At 47.1% G+C, this 20852-nt stretch overlaps 1 protein-coding gene across 5 annotated transcripts in view; it reads right to left on the reverse strand.

The window, feature by feature from the left end:
* Positions 1 to 16046: 16046 nt before the first annotated feature.
* The window catches only part of WRN (WRN RecQ like helicase), a 294980-nt gene continuing 290174 nt past the window's right edge, over positions 16047 to 20852 (reverse strand). For all 5 annotated transcript variants that reach the window (XM_063920020.1, XM_063920018.1, XM_063920019.1 and 2 more), the window contains exon 35: positions 16047 to 17417. In XM_063920020.1, the coding sequence (XP_063776090.1) occupies positions 17310 to 17417 (108 nt within the window). In that variant the 3' untranslated portion in view covers positions 16047 to 17309. The remainder of the gene's footprint in view (positions 17418 to 20852) is intronic.

The following is a 20852-nucleotide window of genomic DNA, read 5'->3' on the forward strand; positions in this document are numbered from 1 at the left end:
TTCCTCCGTGTTCCTGGATATTCACCTGATCCTCCGTGTTCCTGGATATTCTCCTGTATCTGCTACTCCGTGGAACTACAAGCACCAGCACCACAGCAATACCTTTCTGGCTTCACACCTTCCACACCTGCAGTGTGCTCCAGCCATCAGCAGTAGAGACTCCCTATCCAGGTGCATTCTAACAACTCACCTGTGATTCAGCCTGCAAGCTGATTGTGCTTTCCACCAGCACAGTGGACATTAACACCACGTCTCCTGCATTGCTACCAGGTTTGCTACTACTATTCCTATCTCTGCTGGCTCCACGTTTTAACCATTCCGGTTTCATTTCCATGCTACAAACTCTGCCATAGACTTTCAGTTTCAAACCATACTATTCCATTGCCATTACCATTGCCGTTACCATTGTCATTTCCATTGCATTCGTTTGTTTACTTTCTGCTGCATTATTATCTGGACTTTTCTGTTATTAATAAATCTACATTGTGCACATGCGCAGAAACCCAGTACAGCCTCCTCACTTCATTCCACCTACCTCCACTGACCCACTAGCGCCCCCTCCGGGGACACAAACAAAACCGTCTCTGACAGTAAGTTCAGGACCGATGGACTCGGACGGTGGTCAGAGTGTGGGGTCAGGGGCCTTAAAAAATCTGGTCTCCCGTTTGGATGGACAAGAGGTTGTGCAGCAGCAGATATTCCAGTTTCTGCAAGGGATGTCTTCCCGGATTGATACGTTACAACAATCTCTGCTAAGTGCGCCTGCACCTCCAGTTCCTGTTACCCCTGCACATGCCAGTGTTGGGGGTTCTTCTTCTTCTCCGGCTGCATCTGCTCCTGTATCTCGTTTGCACTTGCCTGTGCCTAGCAGGTATGATGGCAGTCCGAAGTTATGCCGTGGGTTCCTCAACCAGTGTGAAGTCCAGTTTGAACTTTTACCTCATAATTTTCCCACGCCAAGATCCAAGGTTGCTTATATCATCTCACTGCTCTCTGGATCAGCCCTGAGCTGGGTGTCTCCTCTGTGGGAACGTGCCGACCCGTTGATGAACAACTATGCCGAGTTTGTTTCCATCTTCAGACGCATCTTCGATGAACCGGGTCGTGCAACTTCAGCCTCCGCAGATCTTCTCCAGCTCCGTCAAGGGACTCGCAGTATGGGTCAATACGTCATCCAGTTCCAGACGCTAGCCGCAGAGATCCAGTGGAATAACCAAGCCTTAGTAGCAGCCTTCTGGCATGGACTCTCAGAGAGGATAAAAGATGAACTGGCAACTCGTGATATTCCTGAGCAATTACCCGAGCTAATCTCCCTATGTATCAAGTTGGACTCTCGCATCCGCGAACGCAACAATGAGCGTGCTCGTGCTGAGTGTCGCAAACCAAGAATGGTACCTCCTGTACAGTTGCAGCCTCCACCTTCTGATGAGCCTATGCAAATTAATAGGTCCCGCTTAACTGCTGAGGAGCGGTCAAGGAGACTCCGTGAGAGACTGTGTCTTTACTGTGCGGCAGTAGGCCACCAAATAAGTTCTTGTCCAGTGCGTTCGGGAAACGCCAGATCCTGACTTGTAAGGGAGGAGTCAAGTTGGGATCTTTCAAGCAAGCTCCTTCAACCCAAGATCTCATTCTTCCTGTGACCTTAGAGACGGCGGCTGGACTCCAATCTGCAACTGCGTTGGTAGACTGTGGTGCAGCGGGGAATTTCATCACTCAAGCTGCGGTAGACAAGTTTCATCTGCCGGTCTGTGAACTTTCATGTCCCGTCTACATTACGGCAGTAGATGGTAGCCGTATCTCTAAGGGGTATATCACTCAACAAACCAGGCCAGTGATACTGGGGGTTGGGTTCCTACATTCTGAGTTAATTAAGTTTTTAGTTATTCCACAGGCAACTCAGGAGATTGTGTTAGGTATGCCCTGGCTCCAGCTACATAACCCACAGATTGACTGGTCTACATTACAACTAACTGCTTGGGGGTCACATTGCCGTCAGTCTTGTTTAGCCCAAGTTGTTCCTGTCAAGACTTCTGAAATCAAGACCCCGCCTACTCTTCCTACGGCCTACCAAGACTTCGCTGACGTCTTCAGCGAAAAGGCCGCTGATGTTCTACCGCCCCATAGAGAGTGGGATTGCCCCATCGACCTTGTTCCTGGCAAAAAACCACCTAGGGGGCGCACCTACCCGTTATCTGTTCCTGAAACCGAAGCGATGAGTAAATACATCCAAGAAAATCTACAGAAAGGATTCATCCGTCCCTCATCATCACCTGCTGGGGCAGGTTTCTTTTTTGTTAAAAAGAAAGATGGAGGACTACGTCCATGTATTGACTACCGGGGACTTAATGACATTACCATTAAGAACAGCTACCCGTTACCTCTTATTACCGAGTTATTTGATAGGGTCAAAGGAGCCCGCATCTTCACCAAGTTAGATCTCCGCGGTGCCTATAATCTCATCAGAATCCGCAGCGGTGATGAATGGAAGACGGCTTTCAATACTCGGGATGGCCATTACGAGTACCTGGTAATGCCATTCGGGTTGAGCAATGCCCCAGCAGTGTTCCAGCACTTTGTTAATGAAATCTTCCGTGACGTTCTGTACAAATATCTCGTAGTTTACCTGGACGATATCCTCATCTTCTCTCAAGACCTCTCCTCTCATCGTCTCCAAGTCCGTGAAGTTCTCCGACGTCTTCGTGAGAATCGTCTCTACGGCAAGTTGTCCAAGTGCACCTTCGAAGTTGCCTCCGTACCCTTCCTGGGGTATATAATTTCTGGATCGGATCTTCAGATGGACCCGGCAAAATTGGAAGCCATTGCCAATTGGTCCATTCCGAATACTCTCAAGTCAATTCAACGATTCCTGGGCTTCGCCAATTATTATAGGAAATTCATCCGAGGCTTTTCAACTCTCATTGCTCCTATTACCAGCTTAACTCGAAAAGGGGCAGATCATTCCAACTGGTCAGAAGATGCCCTGGCTGCGTTTCAGAAAATCAAGATGGCTTTTATGACCGCACCAGTCTTGCTACAACCTGATGTTAATAAGCCATTCGAGTTGGAGGTGGATGCCTCCACAGTAGGAGTGGGAGCTGTTCTCTCTCAGATAGGAGCTGACGGGAAGATCCATCCCTGTGGATTCTTTTCCCGCAAATTTCTTCCTGCTGAAGTTAATTATTCCATCGGAGATCAAGAGCTTCTGGCGATTAAACTGGCCCTTGAGGAATGGAGGTATCTCCTGGAAGGGGCGAAGTTTCCATTTAACATCTATACGGATCATAAAAACCTGCTCTATCTGAAGGCAGCTCAGTGCCTTAATCCTCGCCAGTCCCGATGGGCTATGTTCTTCTCCCGTTTTAATTTTAAGCTCCATTTCCGCCCAGGTTCTCAGAATACCAAAGCAGATGCCCTGTCTCGATCCATGGAATCCGAGGACGAGATGTCCGATTCAGCACCACGCTCCATCCTGGATCCTGTGGCATTTGCCTCATCACAAGTTTCTCCAGCTCCGCCCCCTGGTAAGATTTTTGTTGCTCCTGAACTCCGTTCTAAGTTGCTGTCTTGGGCCCATCAGTCTAAGTTTACTGGGCATCCTGGTGTCCTAAAGACTTTTAAATTTCTCTCCGGGACATATTGGTGGCCAAAAATGAAAGTTGACATCAAGGACTTTGTAGCGTCTTGTCCTAAATGTGTGCAGCACAAGACTCCTCGTCAGTCTCCAGCAGGTCAACTACAGCCATTATCCATCCCCAGCCGTCCTTGGTCACATCTGTCGATGGATTTCGTCTCTGACCTTCCCTCCTCCCAAGGATACAACACCATCTGGGTAGTGGTCGACAGATTCACCAAAATGGCTCATTTTGTTCCACTCCAAGGACTTCCTTCAGCTCCAAAACTGGCTCAAATCTTCCTGCGGGAGATTTTCCGTTTACATGGACTACCCACTGAAATAATATCTGACCGTGGAGTCCAGTTTGTGGCAAGGTTTTGGAGAGCTCTCTGTTCTGCCATGCAGGTCCATCTCAAGTTCTCGTCAGCATATCATCCTCAGACGAATGGGCAGACAGAGAGGGTAAACCAGGAGTTGGAAACTTTCCTGAGACTGTACGTATCATCTTCCCAAGATGACTGGGTGGATTTGCTCCCGTGGGCCGAATTCGCTCACAATTTCCGCTACCACACAGCTACTGAAACCACTCAGTTCTTCGCTGTTTATGGGCAACATCCACGAGTTCCTGATTTTCAAGACCTTCCTAGCATCGATGTTCCTGCTGCCACTACTGTCCTCAGTCAGTTCTCAACCATCTGGAGGAAGATTCATACTTCACTCAAAAAGGCTTCTGCTCGGTACAAATTCTTTGCCGACCGCAAGAGACGTGCAGTTCCCAGCTTGAAACCTGGGGATAAAGTCTGGCTGTCAACCCGGAATCTTCGTCTTAAAGTGCCTTCGATGAAGTTTGCACCACGCTTCATCGGTCCTTTCTCCATCGAAAGAGTTCTAAATCCTGTGGCTTACAAGCTCAAGTTACCCTCTTCTTTGCGTATTCCTAATGCTTTCCATGTCTCTCTCCTCAGACCATTAGTCCTGAATCGCTTCCAAAGAGCTCTTCCAGTTGGCCCCAGCATTCCAACTCAGCGGGGCATAGAGTTCGAGATAGAGAAGATCCTGGACTCCCGTCACCGGTATGGTCGTCTGCAATATCTCATCGACTGGGCCGGTTATGGTCCTGAGGAGAGGAGTTGGGTGAACTCTGCTGATGTCCACGCTCCCAGGTTGGTCCGTGTTTTCCACAGGTCTCATCCTTCCAAGCCACGTGGGTGTTCGGTGCCCACCCATAAAGGAGGGGGTACTGTCAGGAATCGACTCACCACTGTTATGTCGGTCCGCCGGAGCGGACTCCGTCTGGGGTCACTGCATGTTGCTGTCACCTGTCGCCCTGCTCATGGATGTCGCCGCGGGCCTGGAGGCGCCTCTGGAGTCAACGGGCGTGTGAGTGCGCCGCGTCCCTGCCGGGCCGCGGCATGGGCGCCGCCATGACAGTATTCCCCAGTGTAAGTGCGGCGGCCAATCCGGAGCTTGGCCGCACCCCCTTGTCTCACTCCAGCCAATGCCTGCCGGTCAGGGGGTATATCAGGAGCTGCTGGGTGAGTCAGAGGTTGTCCTGAACTTTGTGTCACTCCTGCGACTCGTGTGTTTGGACCTGTTATCCTGTTCCTCCGTGTTCCTGGATATTCACCTGATCCTCCGTGTTCCTGGATATTCTCCTGTATCTGCTACTCCGTGGAACTACAAGCACCAGCACCACAGCAATACCTTTCTGGCTTCACACCTTCCACACCTGCAGTGTGCTCCAGCCATCAGCAGTAGAGACTCCCTATCCAGGTGCATTCTAACAACTCACCTGTGATTCAGCCTGCAAGCTGATTGTGCTTTCCACCAGCACAGTGGACATTAACACCACGTCTCCTGCATTGCTACCAGGTTTGCTACTACTATTCCTATCTCTGCTGGCTCCACGTTTTAACCATTCCGGTTTCATTTCCATGCTACAAACTCTGCCATAGACTTTCAGTTTCAAACCATACTATTCCATTGCCATTACCATTGCCGTTACCATTGTCATTTCCATTGCATTCGTTTGTTTACTTTCTGCTGCATTATTATCTGGACTTTTCTGTTATTAATAAATCTACATTGTGCACATGCGCAGAAACCCAGTACAGCCTCCTCACTTCATTCCACCTACCTCCACTGACCCACTAGCGCCCCCTCCAGGGACACAAACAAAACCGTCTCTGACACTCAGTGGCTCCGCCCTCGATTGGGCATCGCCTCTATGGGAGAAGTCTGATGCCCTGCTCTCTTCATATGCAGACTTCGTGGCAACCTTCAGGTGCATCTTTAACGAACCAGGTCGTGTGACCTCTGCCTCCTCTGATATCCTCAGGCTACGTCAGGGGACACGAACAGTCGGTAAATATCTGGTACAGTACCAGATCCTAGCGTCTGAACTTTCCTGGAATGATGACGCTCTTTACTCAGCCCAAGATGGGGCGTCTGTGTCTACAGCCCAAGATGGGGCGTCTGTGTCTACAGCCCAAGATGGGGCGTCTGTGTCTACAGCCCAAGAAGGGGCGTCTGTGTCTACAACCCCAGGAGGGGTATCCAATGTTCAAGCTCTAGTAGGGGCATATGAGTCTTCTCAAAAAGGAGTTTCTGATCTGTCAACCCCAGGAGGGGTGCTGGAGAAAACAACCCTGAGAGAGGTGTCTGATTCGTCAACCCCAGGAGGGGTCACCAAAGTTTCAGCCCCAAGGGAAGTATCCAGAGCCAAGTTCCCAGATGGAAATTTTTGTGCTACAGATGCAGTTATGAACTCCTGTTTGCCGTCTTCAGAGAGCACCACCCTGTTGGCATCCAGCATGGACCATGTCCAGGATGGTCTAACTGAACACTCAGATACCACTCATTCCGGTTATAACCGGATTCAGACTCCTTCAGTTCCAGCTGATTCGAATGTCAATCCAAAGACTCCTCCGGTCCCAGCCGGTTCAAGCTTTTCTGGACCCAATCCGGTTCCATCCGTAGGTCCAAAGACTACTTCAGTTCCAGCTGATTCAACGGTCTCCAAACTCAATCCTGTCCTATCCGTCGGCCCAAAGTCTCCGCCGGTCTCAGCCGGTTCAAGTTTGTCTGGACTCAATCTGGTCTCGTCCATAGGTCCAGTACAGTCTCATCTGGTTCCAGCCAGTTCAAGTTCATCAGGATTCAATCTAGATCCTTCCGTTTGTTCAGGTAAAGAATTTATAAGAAGTGTCCTGGGGCCACTCCTAAAGGAGGGGGTGCTGTCACGATCCAGGTAATTCCTTATCAGTATTTACCTTCCAAATGTCTCCTGAGACTGTCCCAGTGTTCCAAGCCTGGATTCCATCTGCACTGTCTGTGTGCAGGACGCTGCATCTCATTGTCTCTAATCTCCTTACTGTGATTCTGGCAGCATCAGGGTTAAGTTTCACATGCAAGTTACAAACAATCTTTCCCTCCAAAAGCTAACATGGGCGCAGCCATGTTTTCCTAATCACGTGATACCTTTCAGCCTATCAGCTGCACTCTGCTCTCAGCCTGATTACCCAGCAGCTGCACTCTGGTCTCTGGTTAATCAGCCAGCCAATCCCTGTTTCCCAGCTGGTATAAATATCTTGTTCCTGGGGTGGAAAGTGTCAGTGCTTCAATTGTCTACAGTGATTCCAGTGTGCAGTTCTTCCATGAACTTTCTCTGCAGTACAGCCTGACTCTGCAGTGTCTACATTGCTCCCTGTGACTGGCAGTTACCTGAGACCGGCTTCCAGCTTCTAGCTTCCAGCGGTGCTCTGCCCTGCCAGTAACCATCGGTGTTCCGCCATCGATCCCAAGTCTCCATCGGTGTTCCGCCATCGATCCCAAGTCTCCATCGGTGTTCCACCATCGATCCCAAGTCTCCATCGGTGTTCCACCATCGATCCCAAGTCTCCATCGGTGTTCCGCCATCGATCCCAAGTCTCCATCGGTGTTCCGCCATCGATCCCAAGTCTCCATCGGTGTTCCGCCATCGATCCCAAGTCACCATCGGTGTTCCGCCATCGATCCCAAGTCACCATCGGTGTTCCGCCATCGATCCCAAGTATTTATCTGAACTGTGATTCCTGTTACCTGTACCAAGTCATCAGTATTCCTCTGAACTGTGTTTAATAAACCTTTGAACTTTCCTTCGTTGTCTTGGTGTTCCGCCATCGATCCCAAGTCTCCATCGGTGTTCCGCCATCGATCCCAAGTCTCCATCGGTGTTCCACCATCGATCCCAAGTCTCCATCGGTGTTCCACCATCGATCCCAAGTCTCCATCGGTGTTCCGCCATCGATCCCAAGTCACCATCGGTGTTCCGCCATCGATCCCAAGTCTCCATCGGTGTTCCGCCATCGATCCCAAGTCTCCATCGGTGTTCCGCCATCGATCCCAAGTCACCATCGGTGTTCCGCCATCGATCCCAAGTCACCATCGGTGTTCCGTCATCGATCCCAAGTATTTATCTGAACTGTGATTCCTGTTACCTGTACCAAGTCATCAGTATTCCTCTGAACTGTGTTTAATAAACCTTTGAACTTTCCTTCGTTGTCTTGGTCACGCCTTCGGGCATTTGTTCTAAAGGTTCCCTGCATGTCTAAGAACCCTGTACTGCCTCCCAGGTACACATATACCTCAGCCCCTACAACTGAGGCTTCCCCCGGTCAGCACCAGCCCTCAGTTGTGACAGTTTCCTGTCGCCAAACCTTGTACAGAATTAGTTGAAGACTGGGTTCAAATGAGCCAACAACAGAAACTAAATGGGAATGATCCTCTGTCGAATAGGCCGGTAATCAATTGGCTGCGGTAATTTACCACAGCTAATTGATTTGCTGGGGTGCTTCCATTAGCCACGATATCCAGCTCTTATCAGGGTTTAGGGCAGTACGGATGGTGTAATGGTTAGCATTACTGCCTCACAGCACTGAGGTCATGGGTTCGATTCCCACCATGGCCCTAACTGTGTGGAGTTTGTATATTCTCCCCGTACTTGCGTGGGTTTCCTCCGGGTACTCCGGTTTCCTCCCACAATCCAAAAATATACTGGTAGGTTAATTGGCTCCCAACAAAATTAACCCTAGGGTGAATGTGTGTACATGTGGTAGGGAATATAGATTGTAAGCTCCACTGGGGCAGGGACTAATGTGAATGGGCAAAATATTCTCTGTAAAGCGCTGTGGAATATGTGTGCGCTATATAAATGACTGGTAATAAATAAAATAAATAATTATGCTTCACGTGCATAATCCTGAATATGCAGCACTCACAGCCGGCGATAAAACATAGATCCAGCTACTGATCCAGGATCACATGTGTTATTGCACGACAAAGGGACATTTTTCTCCCGAAAAAAACAGGTTTTAATTAAATAGTCCGATAATGACCATCACTCAAAAGTCGCCCTTTTTTGGGAGAAGGTGACACACCACTTCAATCTTCTGCTAGCACTTCTCACACACAGAAAAAGCCTGATTTTTTTTTTCTTTTAAGAGATTTGGGCTCTCAGCAGAAGCTCCTCCCCCTTAAGACACTGAAGGTCGAGTACGAAACGCAAATTGAACGCTCAACCTAACTTGATGTTAAGGGAGATGGCTAACAGAAGAAGCAGCCTCTCACAAAATCCTAATATGCCTGCAATTGAGGCTTTGCTGAGTTCAATGGCTGACAAAGACTGCACAACAGAGATGCTCTCTTAACACGACTGAAGGAGAAGTAGAGTCTGTATAATACAGCCCCAGCTTCCAATTGCAGTCAGTGCCTAAATAGTTGTTGCCAATTACCAGCAGTAGCTGCACAGGTTGTGGTTACTACCTGGGGTGGCAGGGACCAAGTAACCCTCCAAAGCTCAAAAGGAAGGAGCCAGCATCATTACAAGTGTCTGTCATCAGTTCAACCCCTGCTCTTATGCAAGAGAAGTTGCCTGACAGCAACAGCCATAAGATCAGCTATGTAGTTAAAAAAAAGAAGAAAAAAGAAGAAGAAAAGATAAACAAACAAATACATTAAAATATACTTATAACGAATGCTATCTAGGAGCTGAGAAAGGCCCCTTGTTCCTGCTGGCTGCCTGGTTGGGAAATTTAGCACAATCACTGCGTGTGGAGTAAAACTAGGTCTTTAAATAAAAATATATTTTTTAAAATAGATTTAGGTATTGTGCTCCTAATAAATTGTAAATTTAGGACTTTTTGAAATTACAAAAACTTGTGAATAGTTAAATGGTTTCAGGAGAAATACTCCAAATACTGTATCATTATTAGTGATGAGCGGGTTCGGATCCTCGGGATCCGAACCCGCCCGAACTTCACCTTTTTTTTCACGGGTCCGAGCGACTCGGATTCTCCCGCCTTGCTCGGTTAACCCGAGCGCGCCCGAACGTCATCATCCCGCTGTCGGATTCTCGCGAGATTCGGATTCTATATAAGGAGCCGCGCGTCGCCGCCATTTTCACACGTGCATTGAGATTGATAGGGAGAGGACGTGGCTGGCGTCCTCTCCGTTATAGTAGAAGAAAAGAGTAAAGAGACTGAGTGACTTATAATTGTGGGGAGGATTGGGGACGGGGAGCAGCTGTTGGAGTACAGTGCAGGGTTTTGATTATACCACCAGTGAGTTTAATCCTTTGTTTCTCTGCCTGAAAAAAACGCTCCACCATATCTGTGCTCACTCAGTGTGCTGCACTGCTGCATGATATATCTGTGCTGAGTGCACTGCTCAGTGCTCACACTGCCTAATTGTGGGGACTGGGGAGCAGTTATAGCAGGAGTACAGTGCACAGTTTTGCTGACAGTGACCACCAGTCCAGTATACGTTTGTCTGCCTGAAAAACACTCCTGTGGTGGCTTTTTTTTTCTTCATACTAGTTTAGCAGTCTGCTGACAGTGTCCACCAGGTCCGTTATTATTATACAGTATATTTATTATATCTATTAGCAGTACGGTAGGCCACGGCTGTACCTACCTCTGTGTCGTCAGTGCACTCGTCGTCCATAAGTAATATAATACTATACTATCCATCCATCTACATTGTATACCTGTGGTGGCTTTTTTTTCCTTCATACTAGTTTAGCAGTCTGCTGACAGTGTCCACCAGGTCCGTTATTATTATACAGTATATTATATATATATATATATAGCAGTACGGTAGGCCACGGCTGTACCTACCTCTGTCGTCAGTGCACTCGTCGTCCATAAGTAATATAATACTATACTATCCATCCATCTACATTGTATACCTGTGGTGGCTTTTTTTTTCTTCTTCATACTAGTTTAGCATTCTGCTGACAGTGTCCACCAGGTCCGTTATTATTATACAGTATATTATATATATATATATATATATATATATATATATATATAGCAGTACGGTAGGCCACGGCTGTACCTACCTCTGTGTCGTCAGTGCACTCGTCGTCCATAAGTAATATAATACTATACTATCCATCCATCTACATTGTATACCTGTGGTCGTTTTTTTTTCTTCATACTAGTTTAGCAGTCTGCTGACAGTGTCCACCAGGTCCGTTATTATTATACAGTATATTTATTATATCTATTAGCAGTACGGTAGGCCACGGCTGTACCTACCTCTGTGTCGTCAGTGCACTCGTCGTCCATAAGTAATATAATACTATACTATCCATCCATCTACATTGTATACCTGTGGTGGCTTTTTTTTCCTTCATACTAGTTTAGCAGTCTGCTGACAGTGTCCACCAGGTCCGTTATTATTATACAGTATATTATATATATAGCAGTACGGTAGGCCACGGCTGTACCTACCTCTGTGTCGTCAGTGCACTCGTCGTCCATAAGTAATATAATACTATACTATCCATCTACATTGTATACCTGTGGTGGCTTTTTTTTTCTTCATACTAGTTTAGCAGTCTGCTGACAGTGTCCATCAGGTCCGTTAATATATTATACAGTATATTATATATATATATATATATATATATATATAGCAGTACGGTAGGCCACGGCTGTACCTACCTCTGTGTCGTCAGTCGTCCTCCATAAGTAATATAATACTATACTATCCATCCATCTACATTGTATACCTGTGGTGGCTTTTAGTTGTGTGCATTAAAATACGGAGAACAAAAATGTGGAGGTTAAAAAAATAGGGAAAGATCAAGATCCACTTCCACCTCGTGCTGAAGCTGCTGCCACTAGTCATGGCCGAGACGATGAAATGCCAGCAACGTCGTCTGCCAAGGCCGATGCCCAATGTCATAGTACAGAGCATGTAAAATAAAAAACACAAAAGATCAGTAAAATGACCCAAAAATCAAAATTAAAAGCGTCTGAGGAGAAGCGTAAACTTGCCAATATGCCATTTACGACACGGAGTGGCAAGGAACGGCTGAGGCCCTGGCCTATGTTCATGGCTAGTGGTTCAGCTTCACATGAGGATGGAAGCACTCATCCTCTCGCTAGAAAAAAGAAAAGACTTAAGCTGGCAAAAGCACAGCAAAGAACTGTGCGTTCTTCGAAATCCCAAATCCCAAAGGAGAGTCCAATTGTGTCGGTTGTGATGCCTGACCTTCCCAACACTGGACGGGAAGAGCTTGCGCCTTCCACCATTTGCACGCCCCCTGCAAGTGCTGGAAGGAGCACCCTCAGTCCAGTTCCTGATAGTCAAATTGAAGATGTCAGTGTTGAAGTACACCAGGATGAGGATATGGGTGTTGCTGGCGCTGGGGAGGAAATTGACAAGGAGGATTCTGATGGTGAGGTGGTTTGTTTAAGTCAGGCACCCGGGGAGACACCTGTTGTCCGTGGGAGGAATATGGCCATTGACATGCCTGGTCAAAATACAAAAAAAATCAGCTCTTCAGTGTGGAATTATTTCAACAGAAATGCGGACAACTGGTGTCAAGCCGTGTGTTGCCTTTGTCAAGCTGTAATAAGTAGGGGTAAGGACGTTAACCACCTCGGAACATCCTCCCTTATACGTCACCTGCAGCGCATTCATAATAAGTCAGTGACAAGTTCAAAAACTTTGGGCGACAGCGGAAGCAGTCCACTGACCAGTAAATCCCTTCCTCTTGTAACCAAGCTCGCGCAAACCACACCACCAACTCCCTCAGTGTCAATTTCCTCCTTACCCAGGAAAGCCAATAGTCCTGCAGGCCATGTCACTGGCAAGTCTGACGAGTCCTCTCCTGCCTGGGATTCCTCCGATGCATCCTTGAGTGTAACGCCTACTGCTGCTGGCGCTGCCGTTGTTGCTGCTGGGAGTCGATCGTCATCCCAGAGGGGAAGTCGGAAGACCACTTGTACTACTTCCAGTAAGCAATTGACTGTCCAACAGTCCTTTGCGAGGAAGATGAAATATCACAGCAGTCATCCTGTTGCAAAGCGGATAACTCAGGCCTTGACAACTATGTTGCGGCCCCGCGCTCGTTCATCGCTGATCTCCCGTCGGCTGTGCATGCAGGCCAATATGGACGATCTCGTCCATATTTGCCTGCACTTCAATGCAGCCGCGTGACGAGGGGAGTGAAGAAACTTCACTCCCCCCCGTCACTGCCCCCCCGCCGCCGGGTCGCTCGTCGGCCGTATCCGCCGTCGGGCAGCTCGGCGGCGGGTCGGCCAGTGAGTAGGGCCCTTTAGACGTGCGTCCAGTATCCGCCGTTAGTTCACGGGGAACTAGACAATTGCTTGAGGTAGTGTGCACCCGTTACCAAATACCATCTAGGTTCCACTTCTCTAGGCAGGCGATACCGAGAATGTACACGGACGTCAGAAAAAGACGCACCAGTGTCCTAAAAAATGCAGTTGTACCCAATGTCCACTTAACCACGGACATGTGGACAAGTGGAGCAGGGCAGACTCAGGACTACATGACTGTGACAGCCCACTGGGTAGATGTATTGCCTCCCGCTGCAAGAACATCAGCGGCGGCACCAGTAGCAGCATCTCGCAAACGCCAACTCGTTCCTAGGCAGACTACGCTTTGTATCACGGCTTTCCAGAATACACACACAGCTGAAAACCTCTTACGGCAACTGAGGAAGATCATCGCAGAATGGCTTACCCCAATTGGACTCTCCTGGGGATTTGTGGCATCGGACAACGCCAGCAATATTGTGCGTGCATTACATCTGGGCAAATTCCAGCACGTCCCATGTTTTGCACATACCTTGAATTTGGTGGTGCAGAATTATTTAAAAAACGACAGGGGCGTGCAAGAGATGCTGTCGGTGGGCAGAAGAATTGCGGGCCACTTTCGGCATACAGGCACCGCGTACAGAAGACTGGAGCACCACCAAAAACACCTGAACCTGCCCTGCCATCATCTGAAGCAAGAGGTGGTAACGAGGTGGAATTCAACCCTCTATATGCTTCAGGGGATGGAGGAGCAGCAAAAGGCCATTCAAGCCTATACATCTGCCCACGATATAGGCAAAGGAGGTGGAATGCACCTGTCTCAAGCGCAGTGGAGAATGATTTCAACGTTGTGCAAGGTTCTGCAACCTTTTGAACTTGCCACACGTGAAGTCAGTTCAGACACTGCCAGCCTGAGTCAGATCATTCTCCTCATCAGGCTTTTGCAGAAGAAGCTGGAGGCATTGAAGGAGGAGCTAAAACAGAGCGATTCCGCTAGGCATGTGGGACTTGTGGATGGAGCCCTTCATTCGCTTAACCAGGATTCACGGGTGGTCAATCTGTTGAAATCAGAGCACTACATTTTGGCCACCGTGCTCGATCCTAGATTTAAAACCTACCTTGGATCTCTCTTTACGGCAGACACAAGTCTGCAGAGGTTCAAAGACCTGCTGGTGAGAAAATTTTCAAGTCAAGCGGAACGCGACCCGTCAACATCTCCTCCTTCACATTCTCCCGCAACTGGGGGTGCGAGGAAAAGGCTACGAATTCCGAGCCCACCCGCTGGCGGTGATGCAGGGCAGTCTGGAGCGACTGCTGATGCTGACATCTGGTCCGGACTGAAGGACCTGCCAACGATTACTGACATGTCGTCTACTGTCACTGCATATGATTCTCTCACCATTGAAAGAATGGTGGAGGATTATATGAGTGACCGCATCCAAGTAGGCACGTCAGACAGTCCGTACGTATACTGGCAGGAAAAAGAGGCAATTTGGAGGCCCTTGCACAAACTGGCTTTATTCTACCTAAGTTGCCCTCCCTCCAGTGTGTACTCCGAAAGAGTGTTTAGTGCCGCCGCTCACCTTGTCAGCAATCGGTGTACGAGGTTACTTCCAGAAAATGTGGAGAAGATGATGTTCATTAAAATGAATTATAATCAATTCCTCCATGGAGACATTCACCAGCAGCAATTGCCTCCAGAAAGTACACGGGGACCTGAGATGGTGGATTCCAGTGGGGACGAATTAATAATCTGTGAGGAGGGGGATGTACACAGTGAAAGGGGTGATGAATCGGACGACGATGATGATGTGGACATCTTGCCTCCGTAGAGCCAGTTTGTGCAAGGAGAGATTGATTGCTTCTTTTTTGGTGGGGGCCCAAACCAACCAGTAATTTCAGTCACAGTCGTGTGGCAGACCCTGTCGCTGAAATGATGGGTTCGTTAAAGTGTGCATGTCCTGTTTTTACAACATAAGGGTAGGTGGGAGGGCCCAAGGACAATTCCATCTTGCACCTCTTTTTTCTTTCATTTTTCTTTGCGTCATGTGCGGTTTGGGGAGTATTTTTTTGAAGGGCCATCCTGCGTGACACTGCAGTGCCACTCCTAGATGGGCCAGGTGTTTGTGTCGGCCACCAGGGTCGCTTAGCTTAGTCACACAGCTACCTCATTGCGCCTCTTTTTTTCTTTGCGTCATGTGCTGTTTGGGGAGTATTTTTTTGAAGGGCCATCCTGCGTGACACTGCAGTGCCACTCCTAGATGGGCCAGGTGTTTGTGTCGGCCACTAGGGTCGCTTAGCTTAGTCACACAGCTACCTCATTGCGCCTCTTTTTTTCTTTGCGTCATGTGCTGTTTGGGGAGTATTTTTTTGAAGGGCCATCCTGCGTGACACTGCAGTGCCACTCCTAGATGGGCCAGGTGTTTGTGTCGGCCACTAGGGTCGCTTAGCTTAGTCACACAGCGACCTTGGTGCAAATTTTAGGACTAAAAATAATATTGTGAGGTGTAAGGTGTACAGAATAGACTGAAAATGAGTGGAAATTATGGTTATTGAGGTTAATAATACTATGGGATCAAAATGACCCCCAAATTCTATGATTTAAGCTGTTTTTTAGGGTTTTTTGAAAAAAAACACCCGAATCCAAAACACACCCGAATCCGACAAAAAAAATTCGGTGAGGTTTTGCCAAAACGCGTCCGAACCCAAAACACGGCCACGGAACCAAACCCAAAACCCGAAAAATTTCAGGTGCACATCACTAATAATTATTACTCTTTTTTGTTTTATACATAGAAATATTTATTATTTGAAAAATAAGTCCTTATCACTGGTACATGCAGGAATAATTTTACAATTTATTTTAACAATTCTTACAAAATTCCAAAAATATAATAACAAAACAAATAAACAAATACATATATACATTTGCATCACAATGGTAGAAAACCAGATTTTTTTCATCTAAGTTTCATTTGGTGCTAAGCCTAAATGCATGTACATCCACTGTGACTTGGTGATCTGCATTCATTGCTTCATGAATGTGCTTGAACAGAAGTACATACTGGTTTGGTCGACGTCTATTTGAAGCTAGTAATTGCTATACTCCGTGTATGGACAGACACCATGACTGTTCTTCTTCGATCTCTATTTCATAGTCATCTGTTAAAAGTATAGTCTTCAGCATATGGATTAGCGATCCCAACACTTATCCCATTCAAGCTGCGCTCACCATGTGGTAAACACACAGAAGAACGCAACGCGTTGATGCTAGGAAGATGAGTTATACCCTAAGACAGTGCTCTGAATCTACGTACATAATATACAAAGAATAACATTTGTAAAATATAGAATTGCAGTATATGAAAATAGATCCCAGTGTAAAAAGACATGGGCTCACAATATACCAACATGCCCACTGTGCTGATGTCTACACATGCGGCAACAACAAAAACGCTAGAGCACAGGTTCTCAAACTCGGTCCTCAGGACCCCACACAGTGCATGTTTTGCAGGTCTCCTCACAGAATCACGAGTGACATAATTAGCTCCACCTGTGGACCTTTTAAAATGTGTCAGTGAGTAATTAATACACCTGTGCACCTGCTGAATTACCTGCAAAACATGCACTGTGTGGGGTCCTGAGGACCGAGTTTGAGAACCACTGCGCTAGAGCAACCTATAAGGTCTAGTGGCAGCATTCAGCGTGATTCTCATAATGCAATAACGCTATAAAAGGAATGTTGTCCTAAGAACTTCCTTTTCTGATAGGAAGTCTTTCTTTTTGATTGCAAAATGGTTTCTAGGTTTCCAATTTTTAGCTGGTGTAATGTTACATTACATCCTTTTATGCTGCCCTTAAGTAGCTAATGCAGGATGCAATGTCTGTAACTATATAATTGTGAATCTAACGTTTTCTGAGTTCACAGAACAGGAACATTAAACTGCACAACCTCTAAACTTGTCTTTTCTGTTTCCTACTGCAGTATGCGATCCATTTATGTGTGCAGCATGTTCCACAGATAGCAGGTATGTACTGTACTTATCATCTGAAACAACAATGACCACTATGTTGTTGAATGGTCATTTTCACCCAAAAAGGCCCTTTTTCGTCCCAGTTTTAGATTTTTTGACATTTGATGAGGTAGCATTTCTCTTTGAAACGTCAAACCACTCAGGCAATTTCCTTTTTGGGGTCTGAAACATAATAAACAAAACAAACAAATTATATAGCACACGGACAGACTACATAAGGTAGATCTAACGGATTGGTACAGATATCCCGGCGCACAGGATCCAGGCGGTCAGAATGCCAAAAAAGGCATCCCGCTATTCAAAATCCTGCCTGATTTCAGCACGTATTTTAACCCTAACCCACCCCTCCAGCAGCCTAACCCTAATCCACCCCTTCCACAGCTTAACCCTAATCCACCCCTCCTGCAGCCTAACCCTATCAACACCCCACAGCCTAACCCTCCTCCCAGTGCTTAACCCTAACCCAAGTGTTTACCGTGGGGACACGTCGGCATTCTGACCTTCAGGATCCTGAGCACTAGTATATTAACACATTCCAATAGAACATCATGATAATTCTACATTATGGTCCACCAGTAACCCACGCAGAGCCGGACCTAACCAATATGATGCCCTAGGCAAGATTTTGGCTGGTGCCCCCTAGCACCACTGCTAGTTCCACCTCTGACCCTGCACCCCTTTCCCAGCACCATTACCCCTCACCCATAGCAGTCCATATTTTGGTGTTCCTACACCCTATATTTTAAATAGGAACCGTGCGCACATTCGGCGCACAGCCCAAAAAGGGGTGTGTTTTTGCTGGCAAGGGACATGGCTACACAATAGTACCCCCAATTCAAATTACGTCACACAATAGTGCAACTTTATTCACATTATAACATGCGATAGTGTCCCTAATTCACGTTACATCACACAGTAGTACCACTTTTTCTTATAAATCTTACTCTAGTGCTCCTTATTCACATTACACTGAATTGCTCCTTATTCGCATTACATCATATCATATTGCTCTTTATTCACATTAGACCACACAGTAGTGCCCTTTCTATACGTTACACCACACAGTAGAGCACCTTATACACATAATTCCACACATTAGTAATGCATTTATACACATAATACCACACAGTAATGCCCCATACACATGACACAATAATGTCCCTTACACATACTGTATGCCGCACATTATTAATGCCCTTATACACATAATGACACACACAATGTCACTTACAGATATGCCAAACACTGTTGCACAACCAACCCACCAGCACACAGCATTCACACAGCCGCTAACACTGTGACCTCTGCCTCTGCTTGGATACAGATGTGTCCTCATAAATCTTGCCTCAATGCGCCATGCAGCAGGAGATGCATGGCGTGAGTCAGCTGGCAGCTTTGCTAACATTGGGTGCCTATTTTTGATGAAAATGTATTTTATTTGCATTGCTATGTGGCTAGGATGCACAAGCAGCTTTTGCTGATTAAAGTGATATGCGCCATGCCTATTTACTGTGTGCGACTGTGGCTGTATTTTTATAAGCATGTACACTACAGTATGGGCCTAATTCAAGGTTGATTGCAAAACAACATTTTCCTCTAATAGGCAAAACCATGTGGGTGGGTTATATTGTTTCTGTGCAGGGTAAACACTGGCTGCTTTATTTTTACACTGCAATTAAGATTTCACTTTGAACACCCACCATCCAAATCTAACTCTCTCTGCACAGGTTATATCTGCCCCACCTGCAGTGCACATGGTTTTGCCCATAAGAGGAAAATGTTGTTTTGCAATCAACTTTGAATTAGGCCCTATGTCAATAACCTAAAAGGTAATTTTTGGCATTTAAAAATAAGAATTTACTTACCGATAATTCTATTTCTCGTAGTCCGTAGTGGATGCTGGGGACTCCGTAAGGACCATGGGGAATAGCGGCTCCGCAGGAGACTGGGCACAAAAGTAAAGCTTTAGAACTACCTGGTGTGCACTGGCTCCTCCCCCCTCCTCCAAGCCTCAGTTAGGATACTGTGCCCGGACGAGCGTACACAATAAGGAAGGATTTTGAATCCCGGGTAAGACTTATACCAGCCACACCAATCACACCGTATAACTCGTGATCTAAACCCAGTTAACAGCATGATAACAGAGGAGCCTCTAGAATAGATGGCTCACTACAGCAATAACCCGATTTTTTGGTAACAATAACTATGTACCAGTATTGCAGACAATCCGCACTTGGGATGGGCGCCCAGCATACACTACGGACTACGAGAAATAGAATTATCGGTAAGTAAATTCTTATTTTCTCTAACGTCCTAAGTGGATGCTGGGGACTCCGTAAGGACCATGGGGATTATACCAAAGCTCCCAAACGGGCGGGAGAGTGCGGATGACTCTGCAGCACCAAATGAGAGAACTCCAGGTCCTCCTCAGCCAGGATATCAATTTTGTAGAATTTTACAAACGTATTTGCTCCTGACCAAGTAGCTGCTCGGCAAAGTTGTAAAGCCGAGACCCCTCGGGCAGCCGCCCAAGATGAGCCCATCTTCCTTGTGGAGTGGGCATTTACAGATTTTTGGCTGTGGCAGGCCTGCCACAGAATGTGCAAGCTGAATTGTACTACAAATCCAACGAGCAATAGTCTGCTTAGAAGCAGGAGCACCCAGCTTGTTGGGTGCATACAGGATAAACAGCGAGTCAGATTTTCTGACTCCAGCCGTCCTGGAAACATATATTTTCAGGGCCCTGATAACGTCTAGCAACTTGGAGTCCTCCAAGTCCCTAGTAGCCGCAGGCACCACAATAGGTTGGTTCAGGTGAAAACGCTGAAACCACCTTAGGGAGAAACTGAGGACGAGTCCTCAATTCCGCCCTGTCCGAATGGAAAATCAGATAAGGGCTTTTACAGGATAAAGCCGCCAATTCTGACACGCGCCTGGCCCAGGCCAGGGCCAACAGCATGACCACTTTCCATGTGAGATATTTTAACTCCACAGATTTAAGTGGTTCAAACCAATGTGACTTTTGGAACCCAAAAACTACATTGAGATCTCAAGGTGCCACTGGAGGCACAAAAGGAGGCTGTATATGCAGTACCCCTTTTACAACGTCTGAACTTCAGGGACTGAAGCTAGTTCTTTTTGGAAGAAAATTGACAGGGCCGAAATTTGAACCTTAATGGACCCCAATTTCAGGCCCATAGACACTCCTGTTTGCAGGAAATGTAGGAATCGACCCAGTTGAATTTCCTCCGTCGGGCCTTACTGGCCTCGCACCACGCAACATATTTTCGCCAAATGCGGTGATAATGTTTTGCGGTTACATCCTTCCTGGCTTTGATCAGGATAGGGATGACTTCATCCGGAATGCCTTTTTCTGCTAGGATCCGGCGTTCAACCGCCATGCCGTCAAACGCAGCCGCGGTAAGTCTTGGAACAGACAGGGTCCTTGCTGGAGCAGGTCCCTTCTTAGAGGTAGAGGCCACGGTTCCTCCGTGAGCATCTCTTGAAGTTCCGGTTACCAAGTCCTTCTTGGCCAATCCGGAGCCACGAATATAGTGCTTACTCCTCTCCATCTTATCAATCTCAGTACCTTGGGTA

Source organism: Pseudophryne corroboree, chromosome 1 (genome assembly GCF_028390025.1).
Source record: "Pseudophryne corroboree isolate aPseCor3 chromosome 1, aPseCor3.hap2, whole genome shotgun sequence".
NCBI classification, from domain to species: Eukaryota; Metazoa; Chordata; class Amphibia; order Anura; family Myobatrachidae; genus Pseudophryne; species Pseudophryne corroboree.